Genomic DNA, 25,067 nt, shown 5'->3' with positions numbered 1-25,067 from the left:
GGATGGATCTCTTATGAAACGGAGCAGTTTCCTCACTGGCTCTCTGCTCAGCCAGTTTTCCATCCCCACGGATTGCTAAAACACTTTGCTGCACTCCCTTTGCAAGCCTGTTATTACTGGAAGCCTGCAGGCTCCAAAGGCAAGAGTGCTATTCCAGAAACTCCACACTGCCTGTGGAGCAACCCTGTGAGTAAAACCTGCTGAAGATCTTGTGCTTCATCCTGGGGGGGTGTGGAGAGATTGTTTTGCCAGCTCCTTCTGTATCAGACCTGGCTCCAGAGAGCACACTCGTGCGCAGCCAAATCGAATTATTTAATTTAATATTAATGTGAGCGAGCTGTGGCTCCTGCCAGCTGGTGGAGCAGCGAGAGTGTCTAACAGAGGTGAAGGGAACATCCCAGGGACTGTCTGGGTTTATTTGTCTCTGGAAATTCTGTCCCACATGCCAGCAAAAGAGGAGGAGGCAATTCTTGGCGGTTCCAGGAGGAATTAGGGTAGAAAGTGACTCAGCAGTTCCCTGTCTGCTCCTTTAATGGGAAGCATGAAACAGAAATATTGGCCACCCTAAAAGCCTGGAAAAATTCTAAAAATATTCAGAGCCTCCCCAGAAAAACCTTCATAGGCTTCTCCTGGAAACCACCATGGAGAGAGACGTCCCAGCTCAGTTTTTATTATGTGTACAGCCTTCTGTGTGTACATGGAACATGAGCTTTTCCCGTGAGTATTTCCTGTTTTCCCAGTCCTCCTTCTGCTGTGTCCAATCCCTGCCAGGTGAAGCAACACCACATTGGCAAAAGCTCAAATGGCAGCTGCTAAAAGTGGTGTGTTCCTCTCTCTCAGGATCGCTTCACAGTAATCACTGGAAATCAGGACAGTGCAGCACAAATGCCACCAAATAGCTCACGGAGCAAGTTGACATTTTAAGAGAATATATATGGAGAGTATATGACAAAAAATGCATCGCCTTTCACCAGCTGAAATAAGTTTTGTCCTCATCTAATTGCTTTTAAATCACACTGACATCACTGAGGCTTTTATGCTTTAAAGGCAAGGGCTTTTTTCCTATAGGGCTAATTTTAACAAATTATAACTTCAGTTTATCAGATATAAGATATCAGATATTAATTATTAACTTTATATGCTTTATCCTAATCTGTTCAGTCTTATTGCATAGCTTTTTATAACTGAAATACTGTTTTGTTGACCCTTACTCCCTCCCTCTTTCTGAGGATATTTTCTTTCCTGTTACCACCTTGGGATCTGAATAGCCACTTCAATGGAGCAATTTCTAACTTTTTAAGGAATGGTATGAAGTGTGAAGGCGAGTGGTCCCTGAGGGAACTCCCTGTGTGTTGTGTCTGGAGCAGCCTCCGCTGCTCCCTTTTATGGAGGGCTCTTTGGGGTTATGGAAGATGGACGTGGCCAGCGCTGTGTTTGCTGCAGCTCTTCAGGCCCTTTGCAGAGAGCCAAGTCCTCGCTGGTCCCTGGGAAATATCCCAGAATAAGGGAGGTTCTTCCACTGATGTGCTCTCCCAGCTCTGCACACTGAGGAGCCAAAGGCAGAGGGCCACTCTGCCATCAGAGGTTTGTACTGTCCCCTTCCCCTGTGACTGGAGCTGGAGGCTCCTTTTGGAGCACGTAGATGGAGTAGAGAAAAATATTTGAATCCTGTTCTTGTGCAGAAATCTTCCCAAGAGGCAGTTCTTCCCATTTAATGGAGTTGTTATTTCAAGCATGTTGGAAACTTGCGCTGAAAGTGTGAGATAATCTACCACCACGTATATATTAAAAAAATAAAAAGTATGGTTGGGTTTCCAAATTGAGAAGGAGAATAGATAAGGTGTTACCTTTTTATTGCTACTGCAGTTTGAATTTTCCCTGAGGGATGCCTTGGGAAGAGAATCATCACCGCCATAAACCGGTTAAGCAGGAAGGAAAGCTCCTGACGGAAAAGTTACGCCTCCTTGATACTAAAGCACATAGGTCACCTGAAAATGTCTGTGAGCAGGAAGGCACAGGAGGCTCTGTATCCTTCTAAAAAATTGTGTTTCAGGTAAGGAGTTGCAACAGATATTCTTACTGCTTAGCAAGTGCCCCAGTCATCTTCTCCTGGGATCGGTAAAAGCGAAAATTGAGCCCGCAGAGTGCCAGGGTTTATTACAAGGATTCATGGGCATGGCCAAGTGTGGAAAGTGGTTTTGTGTTCCTCGATGGCACTTGCAATGCTGTGAGACCCACAAGTCTCTTGGTTTGTAGTGGATATTTTATAGTTTTGGTTGAGATTCTCCCTTAAAACCCTGATCCCAGAACCACATGATTATGTGAAAATACAGCTGTCATTAAAAGGAATAGGAGGGCTTCATAGCTGTGGAAGCAAAAAGCCAAACCCTCCAAAATTAAATTTGGATTGAGAAACCACAAGACAAAAAACCCCTAAAACTATAAACTTAGGTACTTTATATTTAAAAAAATATAAATTTTGACTCCTTAATGATTTTTGCAAATTGTTTTATCAATGCACTTGACTAGACTCAGAAGGTGAAATAGTGGCTGGCAAAGAGCCAGATCCTTCCCTGACCTTTGTGTGCTGCTTTAAAAAGGGTGAGGAGTTGGCCCAAGTGCAGAGCCTGGTGGTTCTGACCAAACTAGCAGGACTTACACCACGGAGATCTGCACCATGGCATGCTGAGCTTCCTCTCTCAGGGTCAGTTTTAAATACAAGCCCTTACAACAGACACAAGATGCTTCTGTGCAGAGGCCACAGCCTGTTCAAGGTTTGATGTTAGGCATTTATGTGCCATCATAAACAGAATTTGTTTAAAATGCAAGGAAAATATTTTAGGAACAGTTGAAAGAGTGTAAAAGGTGTTTTATATGCCTTGTCGTCTTCCAGACAGCCAAGCTTTTTAAGGAAGATGGGACTGGAGGCAGATTTCATGATTTTATCTTCCATTTCTTCCTGAAATGTTCCAATTTTCAAGATGGGTTAAAAAAAGAGTGAAAGACCTCATACTTCTTGATTTAATGGCTATGTAATTTTCTTTCCTGATTTCTTTCTATTATTTACCTGCTGTAGAAATGAAAAACAGAGAAAGTCGTAAATTAGGACTGTTTTGTACAAGAAACTTTAGTTGTTGTGCCTTTTTTTTTAATGGTGTCATTCTTATCTAAAAACATAGTGAACTTAGCATTCATTCTGAGAGAAAGCTGCAAAACTGTAATTGTATTTTAGATCACCATTCAGAGTAGTATGCATCATTTTGGGTATCTGGCCTACTGTAATTTCATAAATGTGGATTTTTTTCCAACACAGTTAAAGCAAACCAAAGCATGCAACACATGGAATTACTAAGTGGAGTGTTTGAAAGAGTAGTTCAGCCTCTGGGTTGCAGGTTTTATTTCAGCCTTTTTAAGTTTTGATTTTATTTCTCATTCCACACTGTGGGTGACAGAAGCTTATGTCACCTAGAGTTTGACTCAAAATGAAACAAAAATAAATAAAATTGGGATGAATACCTTCTGTTGTAACACAGATTTTCATTGAAAGGTACTGTTATCTAAACTAATACAGTATCTTGGGGACTTAATGGAAAATCTATTTGTGGAGCTAAGCTTTATCAATTTCTGAGCGCACTTTTTAGCTCAACAGCTTTTTATTCCTTCTGCTGGGGAATACATTTTTGTATTGAATTATTAAGTGAGGTGTCTCTATTTCTTTTAGATGATAAATACACAACTGTGTGCAGTGTGTGGTATTGCTGTTCTGTGTCATTTGAGGGTTTTAGGCTACATCTGTATCAGTAAATGAAACAGGCCAAGGCCTTTAGGGCAAATGGCCCAGAATAGACTTTGGCTGTAGAATTAAACTCCCTTCCTTAAAAATATATCCTCATGCCTACTGACAGCAGTTTGCAGTGCATGCTGCCCATCTGAGACATAGGAGTACTTGGCACGTGCCAAAATCAGATCAGGAAATTTGCTAATAACAACATTAATAATAGAAATGTAGAAGCTCATGCCTTTGCTGTTAATTTGATAAAAAAAGGCCACCCTCAGGCTTTAAGGATAAATTTCTTCTGTAAAACAAGAAACTAAAAAAGGCTGAAATATATTTATATATGTAATTTTTTTCCCTTTATATATCCCAGCTTTTGGGGAATATTAATTGGAGGTCCATGTCTTCTATATTCTTTGACTTAACTTTCTTCAGCTGATTATACTAAGATAAGAAGTGGTAGAATATGAAGGAACTGTGGAGGCACAAAAAAGAGGAAAATATCATTGAAACTGACAACCATTAATACAAGCTCTTCCTTCCTGCACTGTGTGCTATGCAAGTGTAGAAACAATGGGAAAAAACATAGAGATTTTCTTTAATATTAGTCAGAATTAGTACTTAGTGTTTAGATCAGCTGTTTCAGGCATCCTGTTGCTATCAATTAGGAGTAATAATAATAGTAGTAATTTGTTGTTATTATTACAACTATAATAATAATATGTCTGGAAATAACAGAAAAAAGAATAATCAAGCTCCATATTAAGAAAATATGTCGACTCTCTGGAGAAAGTTCTGAAACAAAAAACCCAAAGCAGTGCAGTGCTTTCATTCTGTTGGCTATTTTGGGGCTTAACCTTCATTCTGTGCTTTGTTTCAGTGGTGTGCAGCTCCAGCTGTGAGCATTGCTCTCCGGACCTGGAACAATAATGAGACTTTCCTGAGGAGCTGAAGGGAGCCACCAGCCATGGCACACTTTGGGAGGGTGCCCTTCTCACCCAGTGAATTCTGTGCAGGACAGCCCGGGCACCAAGCAGCTCACCCAGTGTGCCATGCTGGCTCTGATGTTGACATCCCTCTGGGATTTGATCGAATAGTTGATGAAGTCAGCAACGAATTTTTTTTTTATGGTTCATCCCATCCACATCATCATGAAGAAATGTTTCTGCCATCAAACCTTTTCAGTCAGAATGTGCCTGACCAGCATCTTTACAATCATCCTCTGGTTGCTCATGGAGAGCTTTACCCTGGAAGTCCAATCCCCCACTGGCAGCAAGGCACAGTGGCACCAATGGTTGGCTTCAGACCTTCCTTACTACCTGACTGCAGAAACTTCTCTGTGGTGGGACCCCACCCCTACAGCCACGAGAGAGAACTTCATGGAAGGAATAGTGTAAATTCAGTTTCAAATGTGGAAAGGGGCAGCACAAACCTGGAGTATCACATAGGCTTTGACAGTCTGGATGTTCCCAGTCCTGTTTCCTCAGACAGTTATCCATTTGGACAAAAAGTGACAGAAGAAAGTGGAAATGGGGAAGCTTCCGTAACCAACATTTCCAGAAGATGCAGCACAGGACTTACCTACCCCCAGGGCTCTGGGCATAACAGAGAGGTATTTAAATGTTCTTATATTAACAGTGCTTAAGGTTTTTGTTCTTGTTTGTGTCCTTGCACTTTGTGTATTCACTCACGCTGTTGCAACATGGATTAGAAGCACTTAATTGAAAGATCTTATAAAAAATAAAACATTTATGCCTCAGGGGAAGCAAAATAGTTTTATACCAGAAGAGAATCTAGATTATGGTCTAGAATGCCTCCAGTAGGCTCATTTTATGGCTCACTGAACCATAAAACTACCAGAGAAGGATAAGTACAGAAATGTAGAGTAAGTGTTGGAAAGATAACATGACAAATCTTTATGGTCTGATATGAAACCTGAGATTCAAAATAATACATTATGCTGAACTTGGTTTGTTTTTGTTGAGACAGATTACTGTCTCTGTGTCTAGTCTGTCTGACATATCCTGATCCTGAGGGACGAAACATATACCCCATCCTACCTTCACCATGTCCTGCGTGCACTTCTGTGTGCATATGTAATTATTTTCTAAAAATAGACACATCTACTCTAACTGTGGAAGCTGGATCCTATGACACACACTCTGTCTTTTAGCTGTCTGTCTGAAGCAAGCCCTTTATCTTTTTTCCTCCTTCATCAGGTGTTCTTAGCTCTATTTGTGATTTTGCCATTTTTAATAACAGTGTCTTGTGGGACTCCCATGACTCTCTGTGATGTTATATCTGTCCTCATTTTCTTTCTTTCAAAATCCTGATATGGAGAAGGGAAAAGAAAATGATAAACCCTTCCTTTCCTCCAGTGCTTGTTAGCAGTCTGAATCATTATAGGAATCCTGAAATAGCCTACAGGATACCTCTGCATCATGAATATTAAAAGACAGTTTAGGCTCACCTTCTGCCTTTAAGTCCCAGTGATCACAGTATCATACAGCAGAGGGGAAGAGACACTTGATTGACTTGTTTCTATGTCTCTGAATGAGGAGAACTATAAAAGTAAACATATGCAGGCCCAGACAGATGGGAAGGCAGCAGGGGGAAATATATCTGAGGACAAGAACTCTTACGTCTAATCCTGTGCACTGCATTTTAGAATTTCAGTGATGAATACAAAAGAGGAGGGGAAGAATAAGTGGAGAGACAAAAGGCTGTTGTTGCTTTTTTTACTCATGATAGGAAATCTAAAGCATGCTGACATGGTGATGAAAAGAACAAGCCTTCTCAGGAGAAAAGAAGAAAATAGTGGGATACAAATGAGCAGGAGGAGATGAAATGATGGGATGGGAAGAAGAGGTGCTGGAGGAAGCACACATTTAAGAACAGGCACAAACGCTTCTGCGACGGAGAAGGAGAGAATTATAGGGGAGGGAAGAGAAGAGCTGAGTGAGCCAAGGGCGACTACAATTGAATGTGTGGGAGGATTTGATTAAGTCAGGAAAGTATTTGAGCTGTTTAGCTTGAAGAGGAAGAAATGGGAGAGAGGAGTGAATTGATTTGTAGCATAAAATTCACTGTGGTCACAGGAATTCCTTCAGGGAGAAAAAGCCATGTCAGGATAGAAAGAGAGCCAAGGCAAGGGGCTGGCAGCTGAACCTTGAGATGATAAGGGAAAATAAGAGTGAAAGGAACTCTTAGAGAGAGGGAGGAGCAAAAAAAGCCTGTAAAGCAGTTACTGCTGCTGGGCTGGGAGTCTTGGAGAAGACAAGTGCTGCGGGGTGATAGACCTGATGCCGAGTAAGACAGTCAGAAGGGCTGGAAAAGTGGGACACCACAGCAAAACAATGGGAACAGGTTGGATTTGTGAGGTCCAGAGCAAGTAAACAATGCATCCAAGTAATAGGAGGGGAGAACCAGCACATCAGAGTGAAATACAAAGTGTACTGAGACACAGAGTTTAGAATTGAGATGGGTCGTAGGTAGGCAAGATGAAATATTCACTCTGCTGAAATCATACTGGTATTCTGATCTATAGCTCTTGGAGGCAGTTGTATGGCCCTAGGCTTTATTTAATGTGTGCTAATAAAAATATTATAATTATTATAATAAATGAAACATTAATATGTTCTGGCCTTTTCATTACATGTCAGATGTTCAAAAATAATAAAGGAAACTATCTTTATAACATCCCAATGAAAAGAGATGTTATATTTTTTTCCATATTAGAAAGAAAATTGAAATAAAATCTAAAAGGTATCTAATATACTTAGCTACTCTGTCTATGATATTTAGGATCTAATTTTAGATTCTAGTGTTTTCAGAGTAACTAACACTCATATCTTCATCCAAGTCCCACCATCAAACCAAACATGATTTTGTTTTGGGTGCTCCAGGAATGAAAAATAGACTATTATTGTTCATATTTGGAAGGATGATTTAAGTGACTTGATTAGCACATGTGAGAAGTCTATGGATGAAAAAAATTCTAGTCATCAAGGGATGCATTCTGTTGCTTCATCCCTGTTGCCATAATTTCTGATATGGAGTTCCATCTCATTCACTGCTCTCTTTGACATATTTGCAGTTCATGGAGACTCAAGTCCTGTTGAAAAATAGTGCGCAATAATGTAATTAACATTTTACCTTTATATGCAAGAATAAGAAAGTGAAGTTTCTGGACATGTGGAAAGAAGATATGACCAAACTAAATCTCTCATCCCTGGAGCTGGAGCTGTTTATCTCCTTTATACACCTCTGCCACCAGAATGACATTGAGTGGTTTAGCAATGGTATTTTCCAGATCTGTAGACTCTTACTACCTCACAGGATTCTTGTTTGCCATTAGGAATTATTCAGAGATTCTGCCAGCAAAGGTGCAAAAAAGCAGAGGGCTCCTGTGCCACTCCTGTGTCCTGCAGGGGAGGATCCAGATTACAGTTTTGGGCCTCTCTTTTCCATCCTTTAGTCATTATCTAATCATACTCTTCTTCAAGCCATGAGGATTTGATATTCATGCCCATGTCCTTGTGGCAAATCATGCACTCCAAGTCTTGTCCCTCTTCTTGCCCAATTCCTCTCTGTTTGTCCTTTCTTAGTTCACAGTTGTGGTTTGGCTCTTTTAATACAGTTCCATTTCAAGTTGTGTGCCAGCCTCACCTTTTCTTACCTGTGGGCTAATTTTCTTAGCTTTTCACACAGTGGCTTTTTCTCTTTTCCCATGTACTTTTTCCAGGGCATTCTACCTGCTCTGCAAGGACTGAGCTGCAAGAGAAAAAGAGTCTGTTTTGTGGGGTTTTTTTAATGAATAGGTAATTTTTGGAGACTTACCAAATCACTCATAATTTCTAAATAGTGTATGTCCTCCAGAAGTTCTTATTACTGTCTGATGAGGTGAATTGAAAAGTAGGTGCCTAACCAAAATAGAAACAATTACACCAGTGGAGGTGTTAGATTTTCACTGGATTTTGAAGGACCTTTCTCAGCAGTAGTTAGAACCAGGGAATGATGAACTACTGATGCAGATTGCTAAATTTAATTTTACTCTCTTATTTGCTCCCTCAGGGTTATCCCTTGGCTTTTTTTTTCCTACCAGACAATTTCAATTTTCCTCTCTATTGATGATGCCCCCTTAGTATCTCTGAATTTCATGTGCACTCTCCTGATGTTTTGTGTGGTATTGTGGATAATGAAAATGCTACATCCCATCAGTCTGGGGTCTCACTGCATTCTCATAAGGTTTCTTACTTTTGAGCTTTCAGTTCTGCTGTTGTGGTTTCCCCACCAGCCAGCTCCCATCTTTTATAATCATCCCACCTTTTAAATTGTAACTCAAATTTCCCACCCTGCATCTTTTAATGCATATTGCACTTTCTTGTCCAGCCAAATAAAATCTTAAGTTCTGTTTATTAGTTATTAAAAAAAAATCCACATTTTAATATATATCACTATTTAAATTATAAAATAAACCTTTTGTCTCTGTTTCCTGTTCTCTTTCTGAAGGGGTTTAAAAGCTCTTACACAGTTAAGCCTTGTAATGTCTCTACCTACAAGAGCAGAAAGGCTTGCAGGTGTAATAGCATTAAGTTCTTTTCTGGAGATGATATTCTGGCTGAGGAGTACTTCAGGCAAACAGACAAAGGGATGCTTGGCCCAAAGCAGTGGCTCAGACCTCTGCTCTCCAAGTTGACAGAAAGTATGTGGGGATTTTTCATGTTCAGTACAGTCCACTGGTTCCCTCTTATCTGTCTTAGGGACTTACCTGAGAGGTTTATGGAGTTTGAGGGGATGCTGAGCTTCCTGCCAGGGCAGAAAGAGAGAAAATAAGGATTAAAACACACTGAAGCATAACCTTCAGTTTGTCCTTCTGCCTTTTGTAAACGAAATATCTGCATTTGGAGTTATCTGTGCCTTGGTACCAGGTGAATCCTGAAAGCTTGGTCTGAAATTCCTCATGTTCTGGATGGAGGGGATAAAAACTGTTGCTACCCAGGGCAGCTGATGCTTTGTGACTTCTGAAAGCATTTAGAGTGCAGTCAAAATGGGGTCATTTGTGTTTATTTGGACCTCCATCAAGTCAGGGAAGAGTGATAGGCTCTCATGGAACAAAATTCAAGATTAGCCTTATGGTCTTTATACTTCTCATATCTAAATAACTCAGCTCTGTTTCTTCTGGGGTTTTGGTGTTTTTAGGCTGCAGCTTGGTCTATCCAGCTGATTGAAGCAGATCAAGGAAGTAATGAAAACACAGTTGGTTTCTGCAATGCAGTGGAGAAGTAAGTAATGAAAAATCTTTTTTTCGGCCAACTATCACATTTCACTGACTTACATTGATGGGATTGATTATCCCTGTGTATTGGGGTGACTGGGATGGAGGTAATTATCCCCTCACAGGGCTGGGGTATGAATAGTACCCTTGGCTACTGCTGAGCAATGTGCATTATTATGGCATTTTTCTGAAGCCCTTCTTCCTGAAGAGAGGGTGGAAGTTGCCATCTGATTGGAAGTTGAGAATATTTTGTCTTCCCTTAATTATATGTTTGTCCTTTACCTTTGCTTTTGTGAAACTGCCTTAATTTTGACCCAGTAGGGTTTTTTCCCAACTTTTCTCTCCCTGTCCCTGGGCTGAAGAGGAAGGGAGTGGTAGAGCAGCTTGGTGGGCACCTGGCATCCACCTAAGGGCAGCCAGCCACACCCTGCAGTCCTGAACAATGCTGCAGTTCCAGGGTCTGCTTAAATAACAAAACACTTCTAATTTTGGTTTAAATATTAGAAACCACTAAGGAACATTATTTCAAAAAATATTTAACCTGACTGTCTGCTTTACTTGTGATAAATACATTTAACTCATCACTGTTGATGGCTTATAGTGTGTGAAACTTCCAATCCTTTTTCTGTCATTGTCTTGGACAATATTAGTGCCTGTGCAACTCTGAAAATAAGAGCTGGAGGAGCTGATTGAGAACAGAATAGCTACATACTGTCATGATGAAAAGTGAGACTTAGCAAGTGACAAAACCTACTTTAATTATTTTTTACCATTACACTTAATAACCTGACTTAATGGCATAGAACATTTTTTACTTTCTTAATCTTCTGCAGAAAAATGAATTGTGTTGAAACCCAAGCACACAAAAAATTACAAGTATTTAGGCCATCTGTGCAGACTGATTTTTCTTTTGTAGATATTCACTGATCACAGTGTCAAGTTGTTAGCACAAATGCATGCTTTTCCCTCCTGGAAAGTAGTTGGAAAATGGAATCCTGATTTTGTTATTAGACTTTAATGAATTGATTTTATTCAAGGTCAGTCAAGGCTGCTTCTCTTAAAAGAAGAAAACCCAAAACAACCCAACCAAAAAACCCAGTTTGATGTTGCACTGAAATTAAGAGGACTATATTATATATTCAAATGGGGTGGTCAGCTTCAAAACATACTCAGTCACAAGTCTTAGTTTCCTTTTCCACAGTTCATCAGCCTGAACCCCAACCCAATTCTGCCATGAGATGCATGAAGGCACATTCCACATGACTGCTTTTCTCTCAGCTATTCAGATTTTTTTAATGTCTAAATGTTCTAATTATATGAAAAGCTTTATATTGATTTTTGAGTAGATAAGTTTATTTACTGGGCTAAAAAGATAAATATGAATAAATGGTTCTTGTTTTGAAGGAGTTTGTTTTGTGTGTGTCATGAGCAAACACTCTTAAAAAGAAAATAAGAGCAGATTTTGTTTTTCTTCTATTAAACAAGTAAAGAAACATTTTAAGGACAAAATGTCACTACAACCAAAAGACTGAAAAATACAATAAATTTTCAAATAATTTACATATTCAGTCTTGCCAAATGAGCATCCTCCCAGTGCCCAGTGAATCTCAGGTGCTTGCAGAGGCGGATGCATAATTCAGACTCTGTGTGATGCATTCTTGCAGCTCCAGCTTGTAGCTCAGCTAGAAACCCACTGTGTTTTTGTTGAGGTGATACTTGCGCAGGTAGCAGTGTGTAATTGAAGCATTTGGTTGAACAGGGCTGTAAATCAGTCTTCAAAACCCTTTCTCAGGTGACTTCTAGGACTGTGAGCAGAACTGTAGTGAGCAGTCATCCCTGGGTGGTTTCAGAACACATCCTAAAGCCACTTTCAGACCAGAAGGTGCCAAGCTGGACATCTCAGAGTCCAGTGCTGCAAAATGCAGAGTTCCTCCACGTCTGTGTCTTCAAGGAAGTGCTCTGCACTGCAGAGAAACAGATGAAATGCTGTGGAATAGCAAATCCCTATAAATGTCAGTACTTGCTTTCTGTGCTGCAACAACTCAACGTGTGCAGTAAGTAGCACAAGATTTTGTTTGTGTAATGTTTGTGCAACACTTCAATTCTGCTTTGGAAGACCCAAACTTTCAAAGTTTTGCAGTGTTTTGCCCACCTGCTCAGGCCAGAAGCCCTTTAATCACATGAGAATATTGGATGGCCATAAATGAGCAACATGTTTGGAAACTGAATGGGTTTTTACCTGAAAAGCAAATTTGTGTCCCCACATTTTGCTAAAATATTAGCAGTGTGTGGGTAGGGAAGTAGATGAGGTTTGCTTAGTTTTGGAATGACTGCCAGCAAGTTGAGGAGGTGATTCATGCCCTATGTGTGTACGTAGCCTGGTAATTTGAGGCTGGATAAAGGCTAGTGAAGTTGCCAGTTTTATTCAGTCCTGGGCTTTCTTGCAGAAACACGTTACAGGGGAAAAGCTGTGCCTCGTGCACAAAGAAAATAGACTGACACCATCTACACAGGTCACCCAAACAGCCTCTGTAGTGTAATGCTTTCTAACCATGAGGATAAATCTGCCTTGTACTGCAGGTTCTCTTGTCAAGGCTCATTTCCTCTCACCCCACTGAAACACCAAGCCCTGGCTTTTATGATAAGAAATTGGCTGATTTGCTAGGTTATTAAATTTGGAATCTTAGACTTCTTTCTCCCTTTTCTCCCCCCACCCTTTTTCCCCCCCTTTTTTTTTTTTTTTTTTTTTTTTTTTTTCTTTTTTCTTCCCATGTTGTAGAAATGCAGGGCACAAAGAGTAGTTCACACAGTTGTTTAAGAGACTTGGGCAGCAGCTCTGAGTCAGGAGGTAACACAGTAATAGAGACTTGTGAGAGAGAGCTGGGGTCCAAAATACACTTACCAGAGTCATCACAAAGCATTCCCAACTTAGCTGCAAAATGAACCAACAAACACAAGAGAATGCAGGATGCTTAGTACAAGATATTTGGGTTTAGCTGCTAATTATTCAGGCTAATTAGTGAAATGTAAAGCTTCAGCTGGTACAGTGTGTACTCTTACCTGCAGCTGCAGAGTGTACTTGCTTAAAAAGCAAGCTTAATCCCAGGTGATAAGCATAATACCTCTGACCAGTGTTCATTAGGAAATGGGACCTCAGGACGAATTAGCTTCTGCAAGTCAGTGTTAATTGGAAGGACAAGTGGCAATATATTTTACAGTTAATGGTATATCAGAGGGACTCGGTGACTGCAACTGTTACTGCACTCTACAGACTTTTACATAAATACCCAGAGTTTTAGTGATGAGGATTTCAGATTGGGTTGGAGAGAGTTATGGAAACAGACACTCCTTAAGATTTTGCATAGGAAGCATGTTCCTGTACTCACTAGTTGCAGCTGTCTGTGCATGTGCTCTTGGCTAATTCTGTGTTAAAACTCTGTTATTTAAGTACATATTTGAGAACCATCATTTCTACTGAGCTCAGTGTACACTGAAGTCTCTGTTTAAACTCCTTTAGGTTTCACTGAGGTCAAGCTCAGCAAGCTTAGTGGTTCTGTCAGCTTCATGAAGATTTTGCTGCTGGTTTCCCTGAAATAACAGATGTAGTTATGTGTGCTGATATGTAGTTATCTCACTAATGCATGAAAACACAGTTTGTGTTTTTACCATTTCTCTCCACAGACTTTTATTTCTAACAGCTCTCTATGTATCACCATGTATATCTTGTAGAATTTTTTTGTTTTGCCCTTAGAAGAGGCCAAAAATGCACACCTCTGTAGACATAGTTTCTTCACATGTTTTTTTTCCCAGGATCAGAAATGCCTATCCTGCTTTTGATTTGAAGACAAATAGTGGGAAAATCTGGAGTATCACAACAAGGTTCCCAGAGCATATCCTTGGTGGAACAAAATTCAGAATCAGCATTTGGACAGATTTTTCACCACATCCTCTACTTCTTACACAACATGGTAAGTGATTGAGGTTGTGTACAGGGGAAGCACATCAGGCATCAAATGAAAGGAGAAATTCCAAGGAGGTGGGAAGAATAAAGGAGAATAATTAAGATTTGGAACAGTTTGCCCCTGAAGTTTGTGGAGTCTCCAGGCATGGAGATTTTTAAGGTTTTAAAAGACAAAGCCCTGACCAAAGTGGTCTGAATTCAGTATTGACTCAGCTTTGCAGGGAAGAGGTTCTTCCCAACCTAAATTATTCTGTCACTAATGACCATGAGAAGCTGCCACTGCTCCTGTGTGTCCTGTATCTGTGATTAATGGGAGAATCTTTAATTCCAGCTCTAGTAATTTTTATTTCTGCAACACATGCAAAAGTAATAGAAATTAAAGCTTATTTCCCTATGTCTTACTGTGCTACATTATTAAGTCATAGTCTTTTTTTTTGTCTTTTTTAAATTAATAATTTCTTTCATGTTCAAGGAATCAGTTGCCTGTAACATGCTGAATATTAATTTTCCTGAGCTTGTTTAGACTAGGCAAACAGTAAGGTTGAATTAGGAAGTAGGAGGAAGAATTACTCTTTTTTGCCCCATCTAATATAACGAATCGTTCAGTTAGGCAAGAACTTTTGGTAGAGTAAGGAAAGGAAGATGGATCTACAGAGTGGAAATGAGTGATACTAGCAGTTTTGGAACTTTTTTCCCCAATGAGTGACATGAAAAAATGCATGTTACAATTTTAATTCAAGATTTTGTGTTGCTCTTCATCTTCTGGACTGTATAAATTTAGCCAGCAAGTACTGCAGTTTAGACATCAAACCAGATGAGGTGCTTACAATGGCATGTTCTGAGAAGGCTAAATGATTTAAACTGGTAAAAAAAATGTGTAATGGAAGTGTCTTTTTAAGGAAAAAAAAATTTTGCAAACAAAACTAACATTTTTAGAAGGAGCTTTTGAATCCATTCATACATTTGTTTTTTTCCTGAGGAAAACCAAGCCAAAGCAAAAATCAAGCTATGGTGACCTACTCTGTTTTATTTCAGCTTTGTTTGTCATAACCCCCTCCCCTGGAAATGCCACCTGTTCTCTGAAGTTTTCCCATCCCCTTCAATGGAAGACCAAATTTATCAGACATATTTGTAGATCATGCAACTATTCTTTTCCATTTGTGAGCAATTCTTCTGAAATGGACAGAGGGGAAGCGTATTGGCATGTGTGCAAATGGCTTAAAAAAACTGAAGTGGAATGAGAAAATTCTCAAAATTCTAAAGTGTTTCTGAGCAGCAGGTTGTACAAAATGACAAAGCACTTCCTAATTTATAGGGATTATGTATATTTTTATATTGTTACATGGCTACACGTTTATTAAATAATATAATATTTTGCAGATATAAAATACATTGAATATTAATTTATTTCCCTGTCATGGCAAAAAAGGGTTTGCATAGCAGACACAATACCAAGTAACATTCTGGTGCCTTTTTGTGTCATAAGTGGCCACAGAGTCAACTTTTGCATCATTGGAAATGTACCAAAATATTCATCAGGAAAATGAAAAAGAAAAAAGTATTCCATTTGTCTCTTCCTTTCCTCCTGGGAATATTGCTCATCTCTTCTTTCCAGCTGCCCAGCAAATTTCCTTTAAATGGATGTGGATTCCATGTCAGGTAGAATATTTGAAGTAGAATTTAAAAAAATAATAATAAAATAAAGTGTGCCTTGATCTAATTCCTCTTGATGGAGCTAGTCTGCAGCAGTTGCTAGGAATTACAGAAAAAAAACTCTTATTTTCTCTGCTCAAGTATGTAGCCTGCAATTCTCCAGCAAGCTACTATTAATTTTCCTTGCTATCTTTATTTACAGCTGGCTGTATCACTCACGACTTAATTGTGGAGATCCTGCGTTGCACAAATCAATACCCAGCCCGGGAGGAATGCCTTCTGAGTGTTCATGGGGCTGATGAATTCTTACAAAAGTAAGTGCCTCATTAAGCCACGAGCCATGTCAACAGAGCCAAGGGGAGAGGTGGGGTGTCAGGTTCCAAACACTCCACCTGTGTAGGGATCAGAAAAACAGAAACTTCCACAGACACTGATTTATTCTTCAGCCTTAAAAAAAAGCTTAAATTGATGTAAAAATACAATATGCAGATTGTATTTTGTATTGCATTTATAAAAATATACAGATATTAAACAGGAAAATCATAAACTTATATTTCTATTTTTGTGAAAATGTGCCTCAAGTGAGAAACTGTACTGATAACATGGTGAAGGGTTTATGATGTAGGAGTGTGGTTGAATAGAGTAGCTAAGAGTTTAGAAGTTATAACAGTGTGCATGTGAGACAGAGGCTATTGGACAAAAGTATCCACAGTGCAGCAGAAGTCAAGGTGATAGGTTAGAAAAACAAAATAAATTCTGTGGCAACTGTCTATTGCTTTAGAAAGTTCTATATTGAGATAGGTCAGAAAAACAAAATAAATTCTGTGGCAACTATCTATTGCTTTAGAAAGTTCTATATTGGCTTATAATGAAGAAACTTGTGACTACTTTAAGCTATGGCCAACTGCTTGCTCCTCTAAAATCTCACAGCCTCTGAGAGTGATGTTTATCTGAGCAATGAATTGTTCCTGGCCTGAAAATAGTCCCACCCCTTCATTTCTAGTGGTGACAATGATGCATGTGTAGTTTCTGGAACTCCTGAAACACGTGGTGCTTGTGTTCTGCAGTGCAAGGATTCAAATCCTCTTTTATGGAAGCTTTGTGCAGCTTTTAATTGTTTGTTTGACTCTGTTGTCCTTTCGGTCTTTCCAGTCCCACCCCCTCATTTCTAGTGGTGACAATGATACATGTGTAGTTTCTGGAACTCCTGAAACAGGTGTTGTGTTCCAGGAGTTTCTGGAACTCCTGAAACAGGTGGTGCTTGTGTTCTGCAGTGCAAGGATTCAAATCCTCTTTTATGGAAGCTTTGTGCAGCTTTTAATTGTTTGTTTGACTCTGTTGTCCTTTCGGTCTTTCTCATCTGTGATACAAGGATGCTGCTACCTCCACTATCTCATAGGGGTCTAACAAGCAATTCCTCTAAGGGGGAATTCACCCAAGAGTGATATTATGTATTATGTTTATTTATGCAGTACTATGCAGCTGCAGAGCAGGTGGTTTTTCTTCATATGCAGTTGCAGTAGTAACAAAACAAATGAAGTCAGCACTGTGGTGCTGAATGCAAGTTAAAACCACATTAAACATGCAAGCAGATCTTTCTGAATGCACATAGTTTACAAGCAGGGAAATAAATGCTCTGATTCACATTAATCCAGGTAAGCTCTTGTGGTGGTTGAAAGCACTGCTGGACTCAGCTAGTTGTTTTTTGCCCTGTGGCAGCCTAAATTCAGGTGTCAGCCAAAGTGAGCAGGTTCTGTGTTGAAGCAGCTAAAGTGGAGGCACTTGTCAGCTGGGCTTTGTGGACAGTGGCTCTCAGCAGAAGGGTTGGCAGTGTTCTGTGGTGCTGGCACTGCAGGAACCACAGCTCATCTGTTAGAGGTGTAAAGAGTGTTAGACAAAACAGTATATGTCTATAATTGAAAGGGAAGACTTTAGAAGCAGTCATATTTACAGCCGAGTGTAAAAATTACCTGAAGTAGCCTAGAGCAAGTCAGTTTGATTAATGAAAGCAAGGCAGTAGTGAGAGCGAGTGTCACACAGTGTGAGTTAGCTTTGCTCTGTATCCATCTGCAGCACTTCTACCCTTACACAGGCTCACAGGCCAAATGCTCATATGTTCATAGTGAATTACATCTGGCAACTAAAGATGCCAAGATTGCCTCTTCAACATTTCTGAGCCCACTCTTCCAATCTCTGTAAAGCAGGAGCTGGAACAGCAAAGTGCTGTGTAAATCATTAGAACACCAAGTAGAGAGCCAGGTCATACACAGACCTGTTAGTTACAGAAGAGGACCAGGGATTTAATTATTTTTTTTTTTTCCAGGATGCTCTTCTTATCTCAAAGAAATTGCTAAAAAATGGAAATTTGTATTGAAGGCAAGCTCAGTGCAGTATGTGCTGAGGAGTTTTGTTTTCATTACTGGGGAGAATGCATCAATAGCAGACTCTAAATTCCTGCACTTGTAGAATCTCTGCACATCTCATTAGCAGTGCAACAACGTCAATAATGTTCTCAGCTTTCTTACTTTGCTCCTCCACTGTCATTCCGTAAGCTCTGAGCTGCACTAAAACTTCAGCAGCTTGTAATTCCATATTGTGCTGTTAAATTCAGCTCCCTTTCTTCTGCTTCTTCAATGGATCTGAAATTTGAAACCTCAGACCCTAAGGATCCCTTGGGTAGTTTAACAGGGCCTGAGGAGTTGCCTCAGGGTGAAATTTTTCTTATGTGTGGGCTATCTTCAAGTGCAAATTGGTTTCCTCCCAATATTGCTAAGAGTGATTTGATGCATTTGGTGCACAGTTCTTCCCCAGAAGAATATTTGGAGTCAGTTCACAGATGAATTCCAGCAGAAGTTCCCCAAGCTCTAACTCAGCAAAAGGAATAAATATTCTGCTGCTCCTGCTGTACTGTAATCCAGAAAAAACCACCTAAAGTGAAGCCAAGAAGGTGATTTGATGAATTGTTCCCCAAGCAGAGTGCTTTAGTGAAGCAGACAGCTTTGTCAGGGTTTGTCAAAAGCTTTCATTTACTGTTATGTTGGACTGTATTAATGAGCACTTCACCCCACCTCCTGCAGAAGCACCTGAAAGACTTGATGATTTTTAGAATCCATTTAGCTTTGAAAGAGAGGGGGAATTAAAAACACCTTTGTGCTAATGACCATTACACCCAGCAGCAGCAGATTTCACCGTCCATCACTCCCTTCCTACGCACAGACCCTTGGGCTCACATCCTGCCTGACTCATGAGTGGAACATCAGATTTCAAACACCCAAGTTTTAAAGATATCAGAAGATAGCATATAGACTGCAGGCCAGTCTGAAATTAATAGAGCCATCTGTAGAATTCTGATTTGGAATCTCTTTTCTGGTCATTTTACTGTGGGAAACCTGGCCTTGCTGCAACCTGCAGGTTTTCTTTTTTATCCTATCAAACCAACTTAAATCCACCTTTAAATCTTGCTCTCACACTTTCCTATCTTGCCTTAGATTTAAAATGGTTACCCCTAAATATGATTTTATAATGCCTTTCATGAAAAATATTATATAAAAGTAAAATTAATTGTGCTTAAACACCTTGTGTCAACTCCTGGCTCCTAATGCCAGCAGCTAGTCAAAACCCCTACTCATCATCTGTCAGCAATGAATCAATCCTCTATTTTTAGAAAAACAGGCTATAATCTCAGGTCATCCTGAAAAGCCTAATTAAACAAAACATATGAGTGCATATAAGAATGTGGACGTTTAAAAAAAATTTCTTTATTTTATTGATGTGTGTACTAGCACTAGGTTGCAGTAATGTAGATCGCCAAAGGAATGTAGTACCAAAATTCCTATAAGCTTTATTTCTAAATATCCTTTTATTCCAAGGTGTCAAGAGTATTTAAAGTTCCATCCACACCCTCACATGGTATAATTTGCACAGCTACCTTATTGCTTTGCAGTTCAGCCACCACAGTGAGCAGGAGAATGGAATTGAAAAATCTAAATGCTTATCTTTTCTTCTAACATGCTTGCCTGTGACCTTATTGATGACATTTTTTTGTCTTACTAATTCTGTTCTCTGGGAATTGAAACCTAAATAAAAATTGGTTTTCACTCAAAGTGAAGTTTAAGCTATTAATTATAGACTGATGTAGACATAATCATGCAGATTGAAATCATAAGAAGCAAGCACCTTTGGATGAATATATTCTTTGTGAAAAGTAAACTTAATTTTCTCCAGTCACTGCAGATTAAATTTCTCATTCAGAGATGCTACTAGCTGAGTTACTTTAAAAAAATAGTCTGATTGAACTGTATTAAGATTTGGAGCTTATAGCGCATTAGAGAACTTTGCTGTGGGGAAGCAAGCAGTGAGGGAGTCTCAAATGATGGGGATTTTTCCATTCTTATATTTGGATATTTTATGAGACCACAGGCAAGTCACTTGGAGTGGTCATTACCATGTCTCCTGAAGATAAAGACTGCATTTCTTTTCATGGCATTCTCATCAGAGCTGTGTTCTCCATGTAATTTCAGCAAAAATATAAGGGGAGAAATGCTGAGTTAACAAGGTTGTAACACGTCCATTTTTGTTTCCTTTACAGAGCTCATAGTGCTATAAACCAGTTACCAATAATCATGTTATCCTCCAAAGGGGATATATCATTTTTATCTCAGTGGTACTGGTATGGTAGCAAATCTGCCTGGGGTACAGCTAAAAGCTACTTTGTCCATCTGTGGCAAAGCTAAACTTCTATTTCTTGTAGCACACTTTTCATCTAGACCAGGTTTCCACATTATTTTGTTGAGGCATTAATCCATTTTGTGTAGTCCCTTGTGTAACAATATCTGTCAAAACTTTTCTCTTTGTATTTGTGCAAATTAAATCCATTCATTAAGTCAACTGCATGGCCACTTCTGCTGGCAGTGTTTCAGGCAGCTTTGCTGTGTCAATAAAGACTTTGCTGATGGATAGTATCTGCTTGACACAGCAGAAGCTAACACAAACCACTAATGTAAAAGCAGTTATAACAACAAAATTAAGTTTCTCTTGCTGTTGCTTGTTTTGCCTGGAAGCACGGTGACATGTAGAAATTATACTTGGAAAAGACAGTTTTATATATCTGTGGTTCAAGATCGTTACTTCACAGGAGGTTACAGCTCCTTTGTATTTGTCTAGCTGTACCAGTTCCAGTCACTGGCATTGCAACAGGAATCCTGGAGGAATCAGGAGAAGGTGACTCAGGACTCATGGGTGTCTCTAATATTCTCGTTATTTTTCCTGTCCATGGGCTGGAGGTGAGGCAGGATGAAAAGAGCAGGAGTAATAGCGAGGCATTAAGTAAAAAACGTGTTGGAGCAGTTCTAAAATGTTAAGGAAACTTCCCAGCCTGACCAGTTATGGGTTTCTCTGGCAGTCACACTTCATTGTGAAAAGAGTCTGTGACTGTTTGTGGGCTGCTGCCCTTTCCCACCACCCAGAGCACCATCTGCAGCTTGCACTGCACTAAATGTGCTCCTCAACCAGAGGAGATAAAGAGTTTATCATTTCAGTGATGAGGCAAACACGACTGGGTGAAATGAGGAGAGGAAGAACTTTCAGGAAAGCTGTGGATAGGCAGAACACAGAGATGAGAGGAGGAGGAGGAGGAGGAGCAGAAGAGAACACATGCATTGGTACAGCCCCAGGAACTGGGAATTGGCCACTTGAGCTTTGGAAAGGGATTTGAGAAGGGTTTGGCTGTAACAGGGATATGCTTTTCACCACTATGTGTATTTCACTGTGTTCTGGTGATTCACTTCTGTGCTCGTGGTCACTTCTCCTACTCTCATGCTTGTACTTTGTCTTGAAATCTGGAAATTTTGCAGCTCCATAGAGGTGTTATCAAAGGTGATCCTTGCTTCAGGTATTTATGTCAGATGGAAATGAGTTTGTCCCTTGTGATGTTTAATATGTTTGTTTAAAAAAAGAATCCTATATGTACATTTAGAACTTTTTTAACCTCAGTGGTGAGTCTGTATTTTACTTAGCTACAGTGTAGTGTGAGAGCAGAACATTTACAAGATTTTTAAGTTCCCTGTAAATGTGCTGAATGGCATTTCGATTTATCCATTGATTTATGCTGAAGACTTCTGTTGCCGAGTGAGAGAGGAGTCTCATCTAAGTCACATTTTCCATGATTTATTCATAGGGGTGAGCATTTTGGTTTTGTTTATTTTTTTTTTCAACTAAATCCATCCCTTTTTATTCAGACATTCTATCAAAAACCCTTTTAGGTGAAAACTCGGTTTAAATGTAAACCGTATTTCTAAGCCAAAAAAAAAAATAAAAATCATCTTTCCTTCATGGCTCAGGGAGTTCTGAAACAACTTGCCATGCTTTATAACTGTATAAATATGGAATATCCTTTTTTGTGCTTCTGTGGTTGAAGGCTCAATAAAGCCTCCTGAATCTAATTCAACACACACCAAAGTTGTAACTGATGATGCATACTGACTTGTTTTGGTGATGAGTTTACCTTTGTAAAAATCATTGTTGTTTTCCCATTAATCCCAAAGGATTTTTTTCAAATGTAAAAAGATGGTTGTCTCAACCCTGAAATATTCTTGAATTATTTCACCTCTTTAAAACAAGATGTGAAGGGGAAAAAAATAATTATTTTTGTTCCAAGTGATTTTAGGAGTGACAAACCAAGGCTGTGTTCTAATATAGAAAAGGTTGGCAAAAGTGATAAATGCAAAGAGGCAAATAAGATTAACGAATTCCCCTGTCATGGGCTGCTGGATCATCTTTGACCAGCAGCTTAGTTTGTAGGATCCATGCCAGCTGAGTGAGTCTGATCCTAGCTGGCACAGGATTTGACAAAGAAAAAATTAATTCTGCTTTTGCCACCTCTGTGTGAGCTGCACAGGGTGAAAACTTAGACTTCCTTGAGAACCAAAGGTCACCTGCTTTGATGGATGTGGTTTCCAGACCTATAGCTGATATTTGATTTTTGAGTTGGGTGTCAGACACTGCAAGTCGTTCTGCATCCATAACCAGGATACTGCATTGTTTGGCTTTGAAGAATGTGCATAAATAATCTCAAAGTTTGGGAGCATGTGCAGCTTGTCAAGAATATTTTCTGTGTCCTTGTTGTTCTCTTTCAGAACTTAATGATCAGTGACACAACTAAGCAATTATTATTTGTTTTACTAGAAAACATGCCAGAACCATCAATTTCCACCAATCAGATGCCAAGAACTGGGTTTGTATTATTCAGTCTCCTTTGCACTTAGAATTTAAACTACTAGTGCTTTTAGGAGAGGTAGCAAGGATAAAAGCAGGAAGTGGCAAGCAGAAATAACCATTTATTTGTTGTTTTCCCCCAAACTGCAGCAACTGTACTTTGGGAAGCCATGAAAGTCTCCGCAAGGCAAGCAGCTGCATTCAGCTTCGCCTGCACCACGCTGGTCATTTGGAGCACAGCTTGGCTAGAACAGTAAGTAACCTTCTTTTCTTCCTCTTTCCTTCAGATCCCTGAAGGAAAGAAATTCCACCACTTCTTTTATTTAGCAACCTGCTGTAATAATCAAAGAGAGATTATTTGCTTTCCTGAGAACGCATATATTATTGCTCAACTGCACTTGGAGTGTCCTGGGGAGCATTTGTGCTTTGCTCCTGTACTTACATCCAGTGAAGAACTGTAGAAAACACACGACTGAAAAAGTAACCCTTGGTCTTTTTCAGGAAAAAAAAAAATCAGTTTTGTCAGAATTGAATCCTAGTTTATTTCAGGTTGTCAGAGAATTCTTACTTTTGATTTACTTCCAGCGCAAAGTTTTCAGTCCAGCAGCAGCTCTGCTCTGGGCAGTGTTCATGGCAGTGAGTTGTCTCTGTTCACAGATATTGTCAGTTACCTGCTTTGCACGGCTCTGGTAATAGCCTGAGTCTCTCAATGTGTGGCTCAGAGGCAGATGTCTAGCAGAAAAAGGGGCATGTGTGGCTCACATGGCAGATGTCTAGCAAAAAAAGGGGTAAGGGCTTTTTTTTCATGTCTCTTTTGTCAGAAGAAAACATAAGTGAAACATCAAGCTCAATAGAGTGTCTTACCTGGACAATTAAAAAAGAACTATGATGAGGTCAAATATGTATGTGTGTGTAATATTTAAAGATAGAGCTGTTTAGCATTTTAACTGGTTTATAGATAAAAAAGTTATTTACTTTCTCTAGGTCAGTGTCTATTGCTATAGATCTTCAAAACTGGAACCCAATGATGTGTTGAGCAGTCTCTTAGGAAACTTCAAATCTTGTTTCTATGCTAAGGAAGCCCAACTCTACACCAAGGGTACCTGAAGGCTGCCTTCATGACTTGTGCTTACCTTATATAACACTGCTGAATCTGCTATAGATCTTCAAAACTGGAACCTAATTATGTGTTGAGCAGTCTCCTAGGAAACTTCAAATCTTTTTCTGTGATAAGGAAGCCCAACTCTACACCAAGGGTACCTGAAGGCTGCCTTCATGACTTGTGCTTGCCTTACATAGCACTGCTGAATTCAGGTTGCATAGTTAAAAATACATGCAAGTTGTACATGCAAGTTACTATTATGCTTAATAATTTAAGTGGATATTTACAAGCAATAAGTGCCTCTTTTTCTTAACTAGACACTTTTTGAACTTTGGCCAATAACTAAATGTTCACAATTCCTTTGTAAAACAAACAAAAAAAGTGAATACTTTCTTTGCTTTTGTGGGAAGCTGTCACTCTACTATGAAGTACTCAGAGCAGGGGATTTTCTTCAGCTGAGCAATTACAAGCAAGAAATTTGGCCAGGGTCTTTATACAAAATCACAGTTCTTTCAGTTACTGGGTGACCTTTAATTAGATTTTAGGTTTTTTAAGCCATTAGATTTATCAGCTTTAGCACTCTCTGAAATTCTAGGGAATGCTCTGCCTATCCTATTTCCTTCAGAGTTTCAGGATTTCAGATGTCCCCACATTCTGATCATCTCAGGAAAGCATTAATCTTCATAGTGAACAGCCAGCAAAGAATACTTACAGGTTTCTAACAAGAGCCTCACTTGCTTCCAGAAAAGGATTTTTGAACTAAAGCAGACAGGAAGTGATATTTCCTGAGAGTTTAAAACCCCCTTTTTTTTCTTCATATATATATAAGTGTTAGTATTTTGCTAGACATAATGATTTAAGAGTTAACCTTGTGAGCATAATCATAGATGAGAGAAGTCAGAGGCCTGTTGTGATAAGGTGGAGACTTTTCCATTATTTAAATATTTGTGGCTTTCTAAAGGGATTGTGTAATTCAGGCCATTAGAAAACATTCAGCATCTCAAAGAATTTGTAGACCCTTCAGTTAGGGTTTCAGTGGGAAGGGTGACATTTTAAGATCTCAAAGTGAATTATTGATCTCCCCTTT

The 25,067-nt window shown here is 39.4% G+C and overlaps 1 protein-coding gene across 1 annotated transcript in view; it reads left to right on the top strand.

The window, feature by feature from the left end:
• The window catches only part of PIK3C2G (phosphatidylinositol-4-phosphate 3-kinase catalytic subunit type 2 gamma), a 247,493-nt gene that overhangs the window by 54,819 nt on the left and 167,607 nt on the right, over positions 1-25,067 (top strand). The window contains exons 5-10 of the mRNA XM_039708330.1: positions 1,867-2,053; positions 4,656-5,387; positions 9,977-10,059; positions 13,863-14,020; positions 15,869-15,980; positions 23,029-23,131. Coding sequence (XP_039564264.1) covers positions 4,743-5,387; positions 9,977-10,059; positions 13,863-14,020; positions 15,869-15,980; positions 23,029-23,131 — 1,101 coding nt within the window. The 5' untranslated portion in view covers positions 1,867-2,053; positions 4,656-4,742. The remainder of the gene's footprint in view (positions 1-1,866; positions 2,054-4,655; positions 5,388-9,976; positions 10,060-13,862; positions 14,021-15,868; positions 15,981-23,028; positions 23,132-25,067) is intronic.

Source organism: Passer montanus, unplaced genomic scaffold, assembly GCF_014805655.1.
Source record: "Passer montanus isolate IOZ18808 unplaced genomic scaffold, ASM1480565v1 scaffold20, whole genome shotgun sequence".
Classification (NCBI taxonomy): Eukaryota; Metazoa; Chordata; class Aves; order Passeriformes; family Passeridae; genus Passer; species Passer montanus.
Note: the sequence above shows the minus strand (reverse complement) of the source record. Positions and strands in the feature narration are given on the sequence as shown.